The sequence below is a fragment of the Sodiomyces alkalinus genome (assembly GCF_003711515.1).
Source record: "Sodiomyces alkalinus F11 unplaced genomic scaffold SODALscaffold_1, whole genome shotgun sequence".
NCBI lineage: Eukaryota > Fungi > Ascomycota > Sordariomycetes > Glomerellales > Plectosphaerellaceae > Sodiomyces > Sodiomyces alkalinus.
In genome coordinates, this window is record NW_021167079.1 from 2,764,244 (window position 1) to 2,781,159 (window position 16,916).

The 16,916-nt window shown below is 53.8% G+C and overlaps 6 protein-coding genes across 6 annotated transcripts; 2 read left to right on the forward strand and 4 right to left on the reverse strand.

Annotated features, from left to right (window-relative positions):
* Positions 1-147: 147 nt before the first annotated feature.
* On the reverse strand, positions 148-650 carry SODALDRAFT_326700 (hypothetical protein). Its single transcript, XM_028610236.1, has one exon. The coding sequence runs from the start codon at positions 456-458 to the stop codon at positions 273-275; it is 186 nt and encodes a 61-aa protein (XP_028470346.1). The 5' UTR covers positions 459-650; the 3' UTR covers positions 148-272.
* A 1,639-nt stretch (positions 651-2,289) lies between these two features.
* SODALDRAFT_326701 (HET-domain-containing protein) lies at positions 2,290-4,636 on the reverse strand. Its single transcript, XM_028610237.1, has 2 exons — positions 4,147-4,636; positions 2,290-4,078 (listed from the first exon to the last, which is right to left on the reverse strand). Exons 1-2 carry the CDS (start codon positions 4,505-4,507, stop codon positions 2,361-2,363), a joined length of 2,079 nt encoding a protein of 692 aa, XP_028470347.1. The 5' UTR covers positions 4,508-4,636; the 3' UTR covers positions 2,290-2,360.
* Positions 4,637-5,234: 598 nt separating this feature from the next.
* Positions 5,235-7,735, reverse strand: SODALDRAFT_326702 (hypothetical protein). Its single transcript, XM_028610238.1, has 4 exons — positions 7,147-7,735; positions 6,817-7,040; positions 6,488-6,713; positions 5,235-6,393 (listed from the first exon to the last, which is right to left on the reverse strand). The coding sequence occupies exons 1-4, from the start codon at positions 7,471-7,473 to the stop codon at positions 5,599-5,601; spliced, it is 1,572 nt and encodes a 523-aa protein (XP_028470348.1). The 5' UTR covers positions 7,474-7,735; the 3' UTR covers positions 5,235-5,598.
* A 547-nt stretch (positions 7,736-8,282) lies between these two features.
* Positions 8,283-9,659, forward strand: SODALDRAFT_287884 (methyltransferase type 11). The gene is made up of 2 exons (XM_028608583.1): positions 8,283-8,402; positions 8,462-9,659. The coding sequence occupies exon 2, from the start codon at positions 8,623-8,625 to the stop codon at positions 9,529-9,531; it is 909 nt and encodes a 302-aa protein (XP_028470349.1). The 5' UTR covers positions 8,283-8,402; positions 8,462-8,622; the 3' UTR covers positions 9,532-9,659.
* A 1,251-nt stretch (positions 9,660-10,910) lies between these two features.
* On the forward strand, positions 10,911-12,190 carry SODALDRAFT_326703 (endonuclease/exonuclease/phosphatase family protein). The gene has a single exon (XM_028610239.1). The coding sequence runs from the start codon at positions 11,069-11,071 to the stop codon at positions 12,041-12,043; it is 975 nt and encodes a 324-aa protein (XP_028470350.1). The 5' UTR covers positions 10,911-11,068; the 3' UTR covers positions 12,044-12,190.
* An 85-nt stretch (positions 12,191-12,275) lies between these two features.
* SODALDRAFT_319199 (serine endopeptidase) lies at positions 12,276-15,875 on the reverse strand (the record flags this gene model as incomplete). The annotated part of the gene is made up of 12 exons (XM_028609438.1): positions 12,276-12,378; positions 12,522-12,781; positions 12,867-12,954; positions 13,027-13,129; positions 13,183-13,298; positions 13,371-14,665; positions 14,739-14,795; positions 14,868-14,925; positions 14,998-15,094; positions 15,159-15,222; positions 15,291-15,629; positions 15,729-15,875. The coding sequence occupies 12 exons, from the start codon at positions 15,873-15,875 to the stop codon at positions 12,276-12,278; spliced, it is 2,727 nt and encodes a 908-aa protein (XP_028470351.1).
* Positions 15,876-16,916: the final 1,041 nt, after the last annotated feature.

Genomic DNA, 16,916 nt, shown 5'->3' on the forward strand with positions numbered 1-16,916 from the left:
CATACATGTTCTTGTGCATATATGTTCTTGGAGGGGCTCATGGTTGACCGTGCTGTCTTTCTTTTCTTCTTCTTTTTCTTCTTCTTTTCTCTTCCCATTGTATATCCTCATCTCTTGGGCTACTTTCCTAACTGAAGCTTAACATGTCTTGGACTCAGGGGCTAGCCTAGCAATGAACACAGCTGGTCAGAGAGGCAGAGCCCCAGCCAACCCACGTTGCTCACAAGAGCCTCTTCATTTCAGATCCCACCGAATGTTTCCCCAGAACTCACCTAGCGTCCTTCCGTCTTCTGTTTCGCCATGCGTTTCTTGGACGGAGGTGTATTGTCATCTGGAATGCTCTGCGGCCCCGCGGAAAGGCCTGGGTTCTGGACCTTCCTGTATTCCTTTCTATGACCATGGCTAGCGTTGAATCCAGTCCAAGGTCCGATATTTACGTGGGGTTGCTGCGTTGGCATAACTTGAGCTTGGGGATCTCTCGGCGGCAAGGCATGCGCCCTAGGCGTTGGACCTAGACCACGCCGTCCTCCCCGTCCACGCCAAGTCGAACCCCTAAACGAGGTTCCGGACTGCTCAGACCAGGAATGGGGTTGAGCCGGAGATGCAGCATCAGTCCCATAGTTCCATTGCCGTTTATGATTTCCCTGCCAACCTTGTCCCTGTGTGTTTGTATTTCTATCGTGCGTAGTTGCAGGAAACTCCGGAGCCGGCTCTGGTCGCATCGATGTATGAGAGGATCCGTAAGTTCAAATTGCTTCACAGCCTCGGCGGCGTGGGCAAGGGTGGTCGCGGCTTGCTCTGCCTTGATCTTCTCTTCCGTAAGGGCTCGAATCGTCCGCTCGTGCTCGGCCAGTAGGCTCCTGAGATGATGCATTTCTTCCTCTCGCTGAGCAAGTTGTTCCTTGCACCTCTGCAGCTCATGGTGCAATCCCTCCGATCTTAGATGAGTGATCTCTCGGGAGAGCTTCACATTGTGACTGCTACTGATGTTTCTGCTGCGCCGCATGCGCTCTTTCTCCTTATCGTGTTCATCTCGCTCCTCCTTCAAAGCAACGTTCTGTTGCCGAAGCACCTGGTTGACGATCTGCATCCGCGCAGAGTCGAAAACCTTCCACTTGCAATTTTTGAAAGGACCGTCACACTCGGCTGTGCAGCAGTTGATGATATTGCGTCCTCCATTTGTAACCTTGATCCAACGAGGCCGAAAACCGCTGTCGTGACCATTGCTATTGTTGTTGTTCGTAATATAAGCAGGAGGGCCAACCTCGCCTTCCAGGATGGTCCCGTGGACGCGCAAGACCGCGTAATAACCCAACCGGCACGGGTATTGGAGCTCTTGCCAGCCTTGGAGATAATGGTGATGGCAATAATGTCGACAATGGAATCCTCTTGACGGATTACGTCGAGGATGAACTTCCACATCTCTGTGTTGACGCGCAGTGTGCTGCCTGGACCAGTAAATATGGTGAGGTATCCGTTGACTGTCTCAAAAGTACGAGCTGGGAACTCGAAGTTGTCGGCAAGATCCTCTATCACAGCGCCCCAAGTGCCCCAGCACTCGGATGTGATGGCGAGAGGCATTTCGGATACAGCTAGAGACCGGTCGGTATGGTTATCATCTATAACGTAAGAAATCGGGAAGCAGTAAGAGACTTGAAGTATGGGAATGGTGCATCCTTACCTAGTCAGGCGATTGGAAAAGTAAATGTGCAGAAAAGATAGGATAATTTCGTGAAGGTAGTTGGAAAGGTAGGTGCGGGCTTCGCCCTGGGGGCTGTGGGTTTATGTTCTGCAGTTTCCCGGGCCGTATATGTGTGGTTTCTTGTGAGGCTTGCTTTGTTACTCTGCTTGATGTAACAGGAACAGGCGCATCCCTCTTTGTTTCTTGAATAGATAATAGTGTATTAAATTGATTACATCAATAACGTCTTGCGTTATATCAAATATGAGTATGGGTAAGTTAAGGAGTAATAGAACTAGTAATGTCAGTTGATAGTAATATTAGTTAGCCAGGTCTTAGTTATCACATAATACATGTCGCTCTTGACTAAAATTGATTCATCAGATACTATCATACTGCGAAAAGTTTCGATTTTCGAAACTACCTCGTATAGCATAAGCATAGTCTTATAATTAATAGAAATGGTTATCTTAAGCTTGAAATTTATCGCATTTGAGACACCTAGACTTCGCATTTGTACCAGGAATATAGGATAAACTAGAAGTTTAAAACAGCCGGGCTTGATTTGCAGTACAAACGAAACTATATACATGGCATACTTACACAAAGGAAATGCTACTAGACTTACTCTTGTCTAGTCTGATTAACTACGGCTCGATAAGTTGCAACTTCGCCTATATTAAATAACAAAAAACTCCTCAACCTCGCCTCCTTCAAAGTGAGAAGTGGTAATAGACCCCTCGCAATAGAAGAATCCTACTCTCTGATAGCGGCTTGGAGGTTCCCCTCGGGTATGGCCTAGAATGATGCCTCGCAGTCGTGGCTTTTCAAGATAAACCCACTCAATCAGGGGAAGACAGAAAAGCCTACCATCCCATTCGTGCGCTAGCCTTGCAACACGTCTCGTCGTGTCTAGAACGGCGTTGTCTAGCACGTCCACGGCAGAGGTGTCAAGGCTCGACACCACAGGCCAGTTGTCACTTGTGAACTCGTCCAGGCTGGCCCCCGTCGTGTCATCATCTCCGTCAGTGACTCTGTTCTCATCTTCGGCGGACCCTTTGATGTAGCCGTAATCGCCACCCTCATCCGGAACAGTCAGAAATTGTTCTCTGATTTTGACCGGAAACAAGCGGCCCCTGAGTTGTAAATAACCCCCCCTCAAATCTCCAGTAGGACTCGGACCTGCCTTGACGGATTTAAACTCGAGGACTTCACAAACGTGGACGGTGTTGCTTCCATCTGCATCGTGGGTGTTGTGTTGAAACGTCACGTCGCCTTCGACGGACGCCCAGGACCACGATGGTGCTCTGTACTGGGATGGCCGGTACACCTTAGGGCGACTCAAGTACGGAAAGGTATCCCAACAGAGAGACTGGGGCAGCTGAGATCGCCAATGGCCTGCAACGTACTCGTCGTCCCCCAAGTTGGGCTGGAAATAGCTGGCAAGACCCGCCATCGCGATCATCTTGTCCGAGAAAACGGTAAGTCGGCAGCTCATGTACTTCTCCACGAGATTGTACCAGAGACGATGATAATAGGAAGCCCCGTAACCCGAGCCTCCTACCCCCTGTAGCCCTTCTCTGTGCAGTTCCTCGCGCGTTTGGTCGTCACGTACTGTGTGACGCAACCTCTCTGGAACCCCGTTCGGCCACGATTCGCTGTACATTGTCTCGCGGCATTCCCACCAGATCTGGGAGCGGGTTAGACTTAGCGTGCGTGAAGATAAGTAATACTCTTGAATAACCCAGGAGCGGCGGCGTAGTGGAGAATGTGCGATTTCATCTTGGTAGAGATCCATGCTCGCTAGAACATATTGCACTTTCGGAATGCCGTTCCAGGTCGGGTTGACTCGGATATGCTGTATACCAGCGGGATCCCTCCGCCGGAAACTGGCTTCAGAATTCTCCGAAGCGGCACTTGCGGCTATTGTGAGCGAGGCACTGTTGTACACGTCCTTCATGGTGGCCGCTTCGGCTCGCCAGTCGTCCAGAGAGTCCTGGATGATGCAAAGCGAGTCAATCCAGATGTACCTAAAGCCGAACCTCATAGCAACTTCAATGCCCTCTTTGTAGCTCCGAGGCAACTCGTCGATGTCGATGCTGGTTTCCAGCCGGGCCTTGTTTTCTTCGAGGAGCTTGAGGGTTTCGGCGCGGCCCCAGCAGTGGGAGAACGCTACATAAGGCCCCGATGGTCTTCTGTTGTTACAGTCGAGAACCCGAAGGGTGCTGTGGTCGATGATCTCAACGAGTCTTGTTGGGTAAAAAGTGGGATTCCGTGATTCTGAGCATTTTGCATGACCGCTCCGACATTTCTCGAGCCATTGTTTGGCTAGAGACCACATCCGAGGGTCCTGAGGGCTTGAAGGAGGCTCATATTGTATGTCTGCAACCGCAGGATCTGAAAGATGTTGATTAGAAATGAAAACTTCAGCTCGTTTCTGTCTGCTCTCCAACAGTTCAGCCTACCCGTCGCTGGAATAAGGGTGAAAGCCCATGCCGGAGGCGAGCTCGGTATATCCGGGTCTCTTATATCTGCCCCCGATTTGGGCAGCCGGACATGTCCTTTCTCATCGACATCCTGACACCGTTCAGGCAAATCAGTTAAATCGTTCTCGGTGTCGATTATCTCGTCGTCTTCGTCCATCGCATCTATAGTCAACCGAAACCAAGGGCAAGTCGAACTCGAATCATGGTGACTCTCCGCGTCTTGTAGGGGCGAGAGATACCACACTGCTTCCAGTGATTCACTGGACTCAAGGTGCCCAAATCCCAGGCTCTGGGTGATGACTTTGCACAGCCGACACCCTTCAGCCGCCGCCGCAAGCATATCATTCTTGGACTGGTGATGAGGCCGAGGTTCCCGAAGCACCTTCTCGCCTATGAATATGCCCCGGCACACTTGGCAGAGTTGGGCTTCCATGACTTCGCTGGAGGCATTCAGATCGTATGTGGAACATGGGGGGAAACGAAACAGTGGCAAGGTAGACAAGTCAGGCTATGCCCCTCTTCTCCTTAAAAAGCAGCGAGAAATCTCCTGCGGGTACCAAGACAGAAGCCAATCAAAAACACGACTTGTTTCAGTCGATATAAATAGCATAAAATAGTCTGCGACTCTGCTCTCAACTTGGAGTAGTCTGATGATCTGATCATTGATGCCTGGAGCCTCACCTGAGTTACCTCAGTATGCCGGGTCCCCGGAAAGAGACAGTCCAAGTTAAGTTCGTTGAAACTTTCGGCCGATAGTAATATAATGTATAAGGTAAATAAGTGGTTATAGTCTGATGGTTCTTATCAGGTGCCCCTGCCTAGGAGGTAGAGGCCGGGGCCAGGCCAGGACCATATCAGGACCACGACAGGTTCCTATACTAAGATAGCCGTTACTACCCTAGGCCGATACCGCCGCCCGGAGCCGTAGGCTAGACTAGGGCGTAGGTATCTATTCACGATATCCGTTTAACTATACCGGCAAGGGTATAGGAGCTTAAGAGCTAGAGTAATATATCCTTCTCAGTAAAGAGGGCGAGCGATTATTCTGACTTTCTAGGGAGTCGGGAGTCGGGACTACCTATATTTATACTAGTTATAACTACCACTTAATCCACGCCTACTCCCTACCCTCTCGCTACTACCTTTCCACTCCTCGTGACTACCCACTTAATAGTTCTCTATACAGAATTGGTTCGCTAGCTAATTGGCTCTCTAGCTCGTAATAGAGCGAGAATGGCCTTTCATATTGATTCCGAGATGTTCATGGGTAACTTATTCAATTGAGTGCTGCAAGTCTTGGCTGAGCTCATCGGTATTCATTTTGCTCTGTTGGAATACCCCTGCGGTAGGTAGACAAGGAAGATCTAAACATCCCAAAGGTCTAACAACCGTCTTATCGTACTGCAAACTGGTGAATTAATCATCATAACATTAGAAGAAAGGGATAAAGCGCTCATGGCCAAGGTACACAGCCTCGGGTTGTTGTCTAAGGGCGATGAAGTCCTCGGCGTAGAAGTAAAGGCGGCAAAAGATATACAGAAAGGTCGGTATGAGGAAGGGTACCATCCATCGAAGCGGTACCTCCATATCGGGGTCCTGGTCAAGCGAGATATTCCTCCAGCGGGCAACCCACGTTGTGAACCCGGTCTTCGCACGCCTCAGGGGCTTGACCGCCCCTGTCTTCGCACGGAGGGCTCCAAGGCCATTGAGGGTAACGTCGTCCTGCACCAGCTGTGACTCCAAGTCGGAAGACGAAGAGAGCTCCGTATGGTTCTGCGTCGCGCCAGAGTTGACGTCGCTTTGACTCTTTACCAGGCCCCCCACTGTCCGGAGGCTGATGAGCCTCTCGCCCCTGCCGCGAAGTGAACCGAACATGAAGTAGACGGTGCCAAGGAGAGAGTAGGCGGCGTGGAAGATGCTGCAGGCCCGCCAGGCCCACATCTCCCCTTCGGAGGGGAAGTGCATGTCCCAGCCGGCGAGGAAGGCAAGACTGAACGGGATTTGGATGAGGAGACCAAAAGGAATGATCCAGCCCTCTGGAGCAATCCAAGTATCGGAGGGGAAGCGGTCCCAGGGGACGGTCCTGACCTCGCGACTGAAGAACGGCACGCCGACAATGTGCGTCAGACGTGAATAGTACTGCCAGTGCTTGTCTATGTGGAAGTTACGGCGTGAGATGAAATCAAGTGGGGTCCGGTACCACTTGATCGGTAGGTTAGGGTGAGTCTGTTGAATGAAAGAAACTCAATATTAGCCGAGTTGAGTTGCCTTGCAAAGAATCAAAGATGAACTCAGGGAGGAATTGAGGCTTCGGTCTCACCTTGTGTCGAGCACAGTCTCGAATAAAAGCGACTGTTCGCCCTTCCCTCGTCTCAAGGATTTCTGCGTTTGCGATGGATGGCTTGAAATACCAGACTGCCGAAGTCGCGACCATGACGCAGGCAAATGTCAAGGCCGTCAACTCCAGGGTAGTAATGGGGTGGCCGTTGGCGATGCGGTGGAACTCCGTGGCACTAAACCAGATAACTTGCCATAGGACAAGGATTCTGAAGGGAACACAGAACATTAGAACGAAAGAGGACGAGGAATCGTTACGAGTCTGACACTAGTTGTAGGCGCCGGGTGCGCAGGTGACCATCATGTGCTTACCTGGAGAGCGTGTCTGCCTTGCTCTTCTCCTTGATCCTATCCAGGGTCAACCGTGGGAAGTCCAAATGGCCGTGTTTCACGAGGTAATATAGCTGCTCGGCATCGATGGGAAATCCCAGTGGGTAGTCGGGACTGGTGAGTATGAATCCCCCCATATCAGCATAGAAGGCGTGTGTCAGAGTCCATAGGCGTCCCTCGAGCAATTCGGGACTGTCGCGGAACATCTGCAGTTATGCGGGTCCCATATTAGCAACCAGGTTACACCAGGGGAGAGCCTGGGAGGGAACAGACTACGAGAGATGTGAGTTGGGCGACAGGGAGCTGACTGACCTTAACACTCCTTCTCGCGCTCGTTAACTGGCCAATGGCGATACCGAATAGGAAGTCGGGGCCCAGGAATCCGATGCAAGCAAGATTGAATTTATCCCTGACTTGGTGATACCAGCGGTCTTGAGGAGATGGCACGTTGGGATATGTTGAAACCCAGACGCAGAGAACGATGGTGAGGCAGCAAGAAAACAGAATGTCGACAGTGCCGCGATCATCACTGGCCCTCACCCAGCCCACAATGGCAGAGCCCGGTTCGATGTCAGAGACGCCATTGGAGAGTGCTGCCGAAGTATTGTTGATGACTGTGGTGTTGCCGAAAGCAGGCATTTCTCTCGTGGGTTGAACACGGAGACTGCCCGATAATAGATATAGTGTTGAGAACTTGAGAGTATTCGATACGGGAGATCCCCCTGAGGTCCAGCCTGGGGAATCAAACGACCAGAGACGGAAGGAAAATCAAACGAAGGACTAGAAGGAGAAGATTCCTCTCTCCGGAAGAGAAACCGTAACTGTTCGCTGCTTTCTGAAAAAGCGAATGGCGATGAAAGCAAAACATCGGGAACATAACTCTCGCTTGTCGCTCGGGAAGGGGAACGCTGATGCTTTGAACCCAGAGTCAGCAGGGGCCCACACAGCGCCCAGAGGTTAAGATCGCTGTTTGCCATGTTGGCCGCGTGGTCGCATAATGTCTGAAATTCTAAATGTAGTCTTGCAGTACGATATTGGAGTGATGTATTGTGTCGTTGGTCCTTTCGGTATCATGAAACGAGCGCGATGCGTCTCCAAAAATCGTATCGATTACCTGATTTATCTGCCGTTGTTGCCATTGGTCTCCGGGTGAGGTCGACGGAGTTCAATGCGGAGTCGGTCCCGCTTAATTGCGTCCGGGCCGGACCCCGCGGGCGGTAATGGGCGGCTAAGGCTTGCCGTGATTAGCGGGAACTGGCTGAAGCGACCAAGCCTTCTTGACGCCTCAGCGTTTGGATACTGCCTCGCCCCAATTCTAAGGCAGCCATGCATGAGTGGTGTGTACTAAGGTATAGACAAAGGTACCTAAGGTACCTTAGGTAGGTAACTATTCTTATCTTATCTCCGCGGCGGATTCGAGATCCCAAACTTGCTGCCGACTCGGGGCAATTCACCATTTTCTCCCTCCCAACTCGACACACCAACCACTGCTGAATCGCCGCCCTTCCACCCTACCGAGACTACGGCGTGCACAGCCACCTGCGTACTGTCGAGAATCAATTTGAATGGCAGGTATAAAACTTCGTCAATGAATCTTTACACTTGGCTAACATCTGTTTCTCTTCAGAACACACAGTCGCATTTGTAGTCGCTCTTCGCCCCCCTTACCCGGTCGTTTACTCGATTCTGTGTCCGATCGCGTCCGTCGTCCATTGCGCCCTCGATCGATCGCTACAAGTCTCTGGGAGGAAGAGAGACAAAACTGCAGATACGCAGACACAAATTACCATGAGCACGGAGTCGACGACGGCGGATGCGCCTCTGATTAACCACAACCCCACGCTTCTATCATACTATGGATCCCTCGAGTCTCGCATTGGATACCGCCTGGTGCTCGGAGGCACTCGACATTTTGGATACTGGGAAAAAGACACGCGATGGCCGTTCCCTATTCGTCGGGCTCTCCGCAAGATGGAGAAGAAGATGCATACCCGTCTAGACCTACCTCCCGGGTCGCAAGTCATCGATGCCGGGTGCGGCGTGGGCCACGTCGCCCTGTTCATGGCCAACAAGGGCTTACGCGTCACCGCCTTTGACTTCACCCCACACCACGTCGAGAAGGCGCGTCGCAATGTGCAGCGATCAGGCTTGCCCAAGGGCCAGGTCACGGTGTCGCGCATGGACTACCACCACCTCGAGTCCATTCCAGACGAGTCCCACGACGGCGTGTACACCATGGAGACGTTCGTCCACGCTACAGACCCGGCCGCCGTGCTGGCTGGTTTCTACCGCGTGACACGCCCCGGTGGCCGCATCGCCATGTTCGAATACGACCACGAGTACGAGTCGGAGGAAGTCCTGGGACACCTGGCCCGTCCCATGCACCAGGTCAACGAGTTGGCCGCCATGCCCATGAACATGGTTTCTAAGAAGGGCTACTTCAAACAGCTGCTCGAAGAGGCTGGCTTTCGCGACGTCGTCGTCGAGGATTATTCGGAGAACGTGCGACCTATGCTGCGGCTCTTCTGGGCTTTGGCCATCGTCCCCTATTTCTTCGTCAAACTGTTCCATCTCGAGCCCTATTTTATTAATACTGTGGCTGGTGCACGAGGACTGGAGGGCCAAAAGTACTGGCGCTACGTTGCCATCACCGCGACAAAGCCGGGGCCGGAGGTCGAACCCCCGAAAACCAAGTGATCAGCCATATCATCTGTACTACATGTATTACATCGATCCTCTGAGGTTGGATGTGGATACTTCGAAGTTTTTAGAATACCAGCTGAAGGGCAAACACTAGATACTTCCTTAATGTCATCTGATTTCCCAATTTCGCCCCTTCTAACGCCATCCACTTGTTTATACTAGTGGCCGTTTCTTGGGAAGTCATCGGCTCTGAACATACGAGACAGTATACAGAGGCCAGGCCCACGTTCCCCGAAACTTTGATGGGTTTACGTACTTACATTGCTACAGACTTTGGTTTCCCAAAGAGGACTTCATCAAGGCGCCATCCAAGCCGCAGGGAAAGTGGAGTCTTTTCTTTCGGAGAGCAGCGATTCGGAACGGTCATCGAAATATTCACCGAGACTGTAGACATACACCGCCGCCATATACGGAACCAGGATCCAAACTGCACGCCCTCAAAAAGCCCTCCATCTACGATCAAGCTAACCCCAGAACATCTTTTACCACGCCCTCGGGTAATCAGAGCCGTGGTCGACTTATAGAGGTCCAAGTTACACCAGCACAAATGTCGGCTATATTATCCTGGAGAGCCCCAACATCTGGTACCGAACATCGCAGCAAATCCTCCGACGGAGAAATATCCTTATTTATGGCAAAACATATTGCTCGATACCAGAGATCCGATACGGTTTAGTAACACACGTGGTTCAGTCCCTGATATACCAAGTCTAGCAGTCTTCCAGGTTCCTTGGCTTCGCCTACATTCCAGAAGGCAACGCCAATGACATGATACAGGGCAGTTTTCCCATTCGACTAATATAGTACATGCGCCACGCTAGAAGAAGTTCTACGCATGCAAGAGTAACAAGAGTAACACAAAGTGCCAGAAATCCAAAGACCATGAATAATGCATATATCCCACATCTGGATGTCATCATGTCTCCACTGAGTCGGACCCGCAGCCCCGGGATTGTGTTGGGTGTTCGGACGAATGAGCACCGGCCATAACCCCACGTGAGCCCCGAATCCCGCTCCGAAGGTTGCAAGTTGCAACCACCAGTAGCTCTGGCTCCATATTTTTGACTTCCTGGTTCCTGAACCTTCAGTCAACACTGTTCGATAGCTGTGGCTTCAGCAACACGTGCGCGTGGTTTCGGTGTCCTATGACGAAGAGGCCTATCTTACCGTTCAGTCTCACCCTGTGGACCGTGGTCGTGCCAAGAAAGACCTACCCCGAGTGATCCGACACGCACGTTTTGATGTGACATGGAGTATGTAGGAATTGCAAAGGAAGGGGGGGGGGGCGAGGGAGCGAGACGAAGACCACGGTAAGTATCCTTTTCGTACGAATGGCGTCGACGTAAATATCTGTCCTTCCCCAACTCTGGATCCCACGAGTTGCAAGTTGCAACTGCCAACAGAGGCTACAGAGCGTCCTAGTCCGTCATCAGGCTAGGCCCATGCTCTCGCAGCCCACTAGACAAGACAAGCCCCGACCGCCTGTTCTAACTTCTCACAAGGCAAGCAAAGAAAAGCGTCAAAAGTCAAGATGAAGACCGCCGCCCTCTTCTCTACGGCCGCTGCCCTCATGGCCACCGTCGCTGCCTGCACCACGCAGCTGAGCGTCAACCCACGCCTCATCTCCTACAACATCCGCCTGGCGACCAACAACCCGGGCGCCGCAGAGCCGCGATGGCGAGACCGCCTCCCGGCGCTCCTCTCGCAGCTCAACTACGAGACGGCCGCGCGCCCCGAGTCGCTCGTCTGCATGCAGGAGGTCGTCCCCACGCAGCTCGCCGACGTCGCCGCCGGCCTGGGTCGAGACTGGAACCACGTCGGCGTGGGCCGCGACGACGGCAAGAACTGCGGCGAGTTCAGCCCCATCTTCTACCGCCCGGACACCTGGGACATGCTCGCCAACACCACCTACTGGCTCAGCCCGACCCCGGACGTCCCGGGCTCCCGGGGGTGGGACGCCGCCCTGCCGCGCATCGTCACCGTCGCCCACCTGCGCCACATCAAGTCCGGTCTCCCCTTCGTCTACATGTGCACTCATTTCGACCACGTCGGCCAGGTCGCCCGCGTCGAGAGCGCGAGGCTCCTCGTGCGTCTTGCCCGGAAGTATGCCCGGTCGACCAGCAGCAGCACGGGCGCCAGCGAGGCGGATGCGACGCCCGTTTTCCTCGGCGGTGACCTCAACATCCGTCCCGATAACCCTGCTTACCTCGAGATGATTGCCCCGGGCCACTACCATGACGTCCGCCACGTGGTGGGCGAGAGCCGGATCCATGGCCACTTCTACACCTTCACTGGCTTCCATGCCGGCAACCCCCCTCAGAGCTCCCTGAGTCGTATCGACCATATTTTCGTTTGGAGGAAGGAGGCTCGGAACATGGACCTTCTTACGTACGGTGTCGTTGAGAACCGCTTTGACGATGGTCTTTGGATCTCTGACCACCGCGCCGTTGTTGTCGACGTCAACTTCCAGGTGACCAAGGAATGCGAGCCAAGGGCCGAGCTCTGAACGGTGAACCCACACGGCAAGCCACCAATTCGGGACATAAAAGACTTGAATGGTGTGAGGTGTTCAGCTCAGATCGTCCAGTCCACCCATAGTTATTTATCTCTATACGGGCAGGAGCCCTGCTAAATATACGTTATTTCTAGAAGACATGCGCAATATTGTGTTGCTCCTGTTTATGAATCATTGCCTCACCTCTCCGTGACTCCGTCTGTTCAACCCGCAACAATGACGCTCAATAATGCTGACCCGTGACCTCGATCTCAGGAGTGTGGAATACGTCCCAATTATCAGCAGCATGAGGGTTGCCAAACGGTTTAAGCGTGGCAAAGCGCATTCTGCACGCTCTAGTCAGCGACACAAACATCCACCAGAATTATCTTTGTCGTTCTGAATTTGTAGAAGAAAAGGGGGTGAGGGGAATAGGGGAATAGGGGTGAACAAGGGGAGGATATAGGGAAGGAACAGGGCCAAACCATACTTGTATCGGCCGTTGGCAATCAGACTCCCGTTGCCGAGCTTGCCAAACCAGTAGTATCGGAACTCGATGGCCGTCGTTTCGGCATTGCGGTAAACGTCCGTGATCGGGAACGTGAAGGTGGTGTTCGGGTTGTGGATGGCCGGGTTAAACACGGCGACCGATCCGGCGCTGCTCCATCCCGCCGCCGGGCCGATGTAGCCGTTCTCGCCTTCTACGGGAGGATACTTCCAATTGCGCTCTCGCCAACCGGCCTCGAAGATCTGGAAGACACAGTGTTACTTCAAGTCACAACAAGGTCTGCCAAGCAGGTTCAGGGGATGAGGAGGGGGATTGATGGCAACGCACATCCCAACGAACTTGGCGGCTGCCCCAGTTGATTCGGTTGTAGACCTTGGGGAAGTCCTGTGCATCGACGCTCAGGTCGAAGGAATACCTGGTCCAGAATGTCAGCCCCGAACGCGTAACGGTCCACCCTTCGGATCCCAAATGGGGAGAAAGAACGTACGATGAATCCTGGTTAATGTCCACATTGTTCACCCCCGACACAGAGAATGGGTAACCATTGTGGTAGATGGGGTCTGTCTGACGCTTCAAATCGGCACCGAGACCTAGCATACGGTCAGTGGACACCCTAGGATGACGAGGCGGTCGAGATACGAACCCAAGAAGGGAACAGAAAGTCGCTCGCCGTTACTGCCCGAAACGATGACCTTGCCACTATACAGGGGCAAAGCCGTGGCGTTCCAGCCAAGTGTGTCGGGGTTCCTGAAGTTGACCCTGCAAACCTCGTGGTCAGTACGTTGTTACTCCGCATCACCACGACTGTGAAGCCAAACCGAAGCCACATACGAAACGGTCCTGCTCTCGCCTGGCTGGAGAGTAAAAGCCCTCGGAAAGCTGATGTCCACTTCCAAGTCGATCGGCACCAACTCGACAAAGCGCTTGAGGCGTTTCGTGAAACCCCCAGTTACGGTGGGAAGCCACCCAACAGTCTCGACACCAGCACCATGCTCGGCCGAAAAGGTGTACGTGACGGCTTCTTCGCCGTTGTTCGTGACGGTGACATCGTGATAGCGGCTGAAGTACCGCGTGTCGTTGAGCGCAATCTTGTCGAACCGGAGCGCGGTGTCGTATTTCAGCACCTTGAAGGCGTTGACGAGGCCGTTTCCAACTTGGGCCACAGGGGCAATATGGCCGTAGTCGGTCTCCGTACCGTCGGACCACGGGACGGACGTGCCGCTAGAGATGATACGCTCGCCCAGTTCTTTGGCGTAGCCCTTGCCGTGGACCTCGCGGCCGCCGTATGCGCTGATCCAGAGCGCTGCAACGCCGGCCACGTACGGGCATGCCATGGAAGTGCCGCTGGTGACGGCATATTCGCCATTGGGGTAGGCACTGAAGATGTCACCGCCGGGGGCAGCGATGTCAGGCTTGATCTGCAAATCGTACAGGGCGCTCCAGGAGGTGAAGGTGCTAGGCAGACCGCCCGCGGGGTACTCCAGGCCGACAACCTCTTCCGGGTTGACGGAGAAGTCGGCCGTCACGTTGCCGCCAGCCAAAATGGTACCGATGATGGCTCCTCCAGCCTCGGCCGTGACCATACCAAGGAGAGTGGTCTCATGGTCGGTCGAAGGGGTGACGATGGGCCTGTCGTCGGTGTAGATGAGAACGTACTCGGCGCCCAGAGCAGCGACGTTTTGCTGCTTGACCGCAAAGTTGCAGGTGCCACGGCGGACCAGCGCGACCTTGCCGGTCAGGTCTGGGCCGTCTTCGCCGAAAGGCTGGCATGCGTCATCGACGACGGAAGTGTCCAGCGTCAAGGGTACGATGGGCCAGCCGGCCACGGATGGGGGGAAGTAAAAAGTGGCTGGCAAGTAGCCGACCTTGGTGGTGTTCGATTCGCCATCGAGAGAAAAAGTGGCTTCAAACGGCGAGGCCGGGAAGAGTTCGGTCCGGAGGGAGGCCACGGTGACGACGTTGCGGCCAGAGCCGCCCGAGGTACCGAAGAACGGACCGGCTGCGCCGCTGTTACCGGCGGAAATGGTGACGACGACGCCTTCTTCCACGAGACGCGAGGCCACTTCTGCCCAAAGGTTGTTGGACCAGCCGTTGGCGCCGCCGATGCTAGCGGTGATGATGTCGCACTAGGGTGGGAGTTGAGAAACCGGATCGACCAATGTAGAAAGGAGCAGGAAGGAATGTCACGAGGGTGCTTACACCATCTTCATAGGCACGAAGGAAGGCTTCGATCAAAACGGACGTTGTGGTGCTCGGCTTGATGGGAGTTACTAGTTAGGAATTCCGAGTCAAGGGTGAAGACGACGAGTAAGGGGGGTCGGAACGCACCGACTGGGAGAAAACCTTGTAGGCATAGAGAGTTGCCTCAGGGGCAACACCCTTCCAACTGTATACATGTCAGAGTCATGTTATTATAGGAGGCCACTATCGTCAGGGGAGGTGCAGCATGGAAACTCACAAACCGGTCTGGCCGGCGATGATACCAGCAACATGGGTACCATGACCCCCATAGTCGAGAGGGTCATCGCTCGGCTCAGCAGGCTCGGAAGGCCAGACTTTTTGATCCTCGCCGGTTAGTCTCTTGACATGGGCCCAAAAGTTCGAGAACCAAATACTCACAGCCGTTGCCAACAAAATCGTAGCCACCTTCGACCTTGAACCCAGGACCAATACCCGAGCCGAGCTAAGGAGGTGATTCGAATGCATCAGCATGCCGAAATAGAAAAGTCGATAAAGAGCACGGCAACTCACAGCTTCGTGAAGGTAGTAGATGCCCGTGTCAACCACGCCAATCTTGACCCCTTTGCCAAAGTAGCCCTGGTCATGCAGCTTGGAGACTCCGGTGGCGTTATGTGTGGAATAGTCGGCAGCGGCAGCGTCGTCGCTAAATTGTCGGTGGACCTCAATGGGGGCGAGACGAACCTCCTCGTTCAGCCATACGTTGACGACGTCGGGGAGACGCAAGAGACTGTCGATGTTGTGGGTGTCCGTTTCGACGCTGATGCCGGAAAAGATATCGGTCTCGAAGGTCTTGACGACCGTGATGTTGTCGTCAGAGGCCAGGCTCTCTTGTCGCCTTCTCACGGCTGCCTGAAGAAGAGAGTAGGTGGGTCAGTACGGAAGCGTGAACGGATCGGATTGCTAGTTGTCTTCTCTTCTCCGCCAGTGCAAGGAGGCATGCGTGCATACACGGGAGTACTCGATGATGAAACTCTTAGCCACAGGCGCTGTACCCTCGTCGCTTTCTCCAATACGGGTAGATTGTCGAGGGTCGAGGTTTGCAGCCAGGGCGCTCCCCGCGAGGGGGAGGCCGAGGATGAGGCTGTTCAGACGCATCACGATGCCGATGTCCAGGTATGGCCGACCGACTCGTACTCGTACCGCAAAACGGGCATGCCGTTCCTTCAGCCGCTTGCCATTGAGGGGGGCACAGACGAGTTTATACAACGGGACGGTGCAGGCATGCTAAGATCGCGTGCACTGGTTAGAACTTGGGACCAATTTCTCCCTTCCACCCGGACGAAGGCGTCGTTCATGATCTAGCCCCCAAGGCTACTCTGGTCCCTCCGATGATAGGGATGTCTCGGCTCTCATGACGACTTGAGCCAGCGAGAGGATCGCCGGTGTAACGTCTCGACCGAAAAATGGACGTAAGTGGAAGGAGGGCGCGACAGTCTAAGACGCCAATGTTGAAGTGTTTCTGCAAGGGTCTGGTGATGGGATCGTGAGATGAAGGCCAAGGCCCCTTGAGCTTCCTTATTGGCACAAGTCGGAGACATACACGGACGACGGAGGGGTGGTGCGGGCAGCCCTAAGGCGAATCGGAGGTCAGCAGGGGTTAGCAGGTGGGTTTCGGATGATATACCGGATTGACAAGTCGCGCTGGATATGGACCTGCCGGGTTGGGAGCTGAGGGCGGCACTTGGGCGACCGGGGATGATGAGATTCACGGTGTGCCGATCCAGATGTTGGCAGTCGTTGGGAAGCTAACGGATCATTTGGCTAGGGTCTTTGGCATGCTGGCGTGCTCTGCTGTTGCACTGGTTGCGGTGATCACGGTGCGCCTTCTGGTCAACGAGTCCGTCATACGAATAGAATTGGTGATAGGTACTATGCCAATTGCAGCGTCGCGGCAGGGTGAAGTTTGAACCACCGAAAAGACAGAGGGGATCACGATGGGTTGATCCTTTGCTGACTTGGCAAAAATACGCTTTGACAGCTGGTGGTGATGATGTCTCGGTTCTGCTGCTGACGTACGTCTTGGTTGATAAATAGGGGGTAGGTAAGTTGTAGGTAGGTATGTTCCAGACAGGGCCGTGATGCGCTATAATCCCTGAAAAGGCAGGTGTGATGAGCCTAAAGCGCGGCAGAATACCC

Coding starts and splice junctions, on each gene's coding strand:
- SODALDRAFT_326702 (XM_028610238.1), bottom strand. CDS start 7,473: ATGCCTGCTTTCGGCAACACCACAGTCATCAACAATACTTCGGCAGCA. Junction 7,041..7,146: donor GCGCGAGAAGGAGTGTTAAG/GTCAGTCAGCTC, acceptor GCATAACTGCAG/ATGTTCCGCGACAGTCCCGA. Junction 6,714..6,816: donor AAGGCAGACACGCTCTCCAG/GTAAGCACATGA, acceptor TGTTCCCTTCAG/AATCCTTGTCCTATGGCAAG.
- SODALDRAFT_326700 (XM_028610236.1), bottom strand. CDS start 458: ATGCCAACGCAGCAACCCCACGTAAATATCGGACCTTGGACTGGATTC.
- SODALDRAFT_326701 (XM_028610237.1), bottom strand. CDS start 4,507: ATGCTTGCGGCGGCGGCTGAAGGGTGTCGGCTGTGCAAAGTCATCACC. Junction 4,079..4,146: donor CACCCTTATTCCAGCGACGG/GTAGGCTGAACT, acceptor AACATCTTTCAG/ATCCTGCGGTTGCAGACATA.
- SODALDRAFT_287884 (XM_028608583.1), top strand. CDS start 8,623: ATGAGCACGGAGTCGACGACGGCGGATGCGCCTCTGATTAACCACAAC.
- SODALDRAFT_326703 (XM_028610239.1), top strand. CDS start 11,069: ATGAAGACCGCCGCCCTCTTCTCTACGGCCGCTGCCCTCATGGCCACC.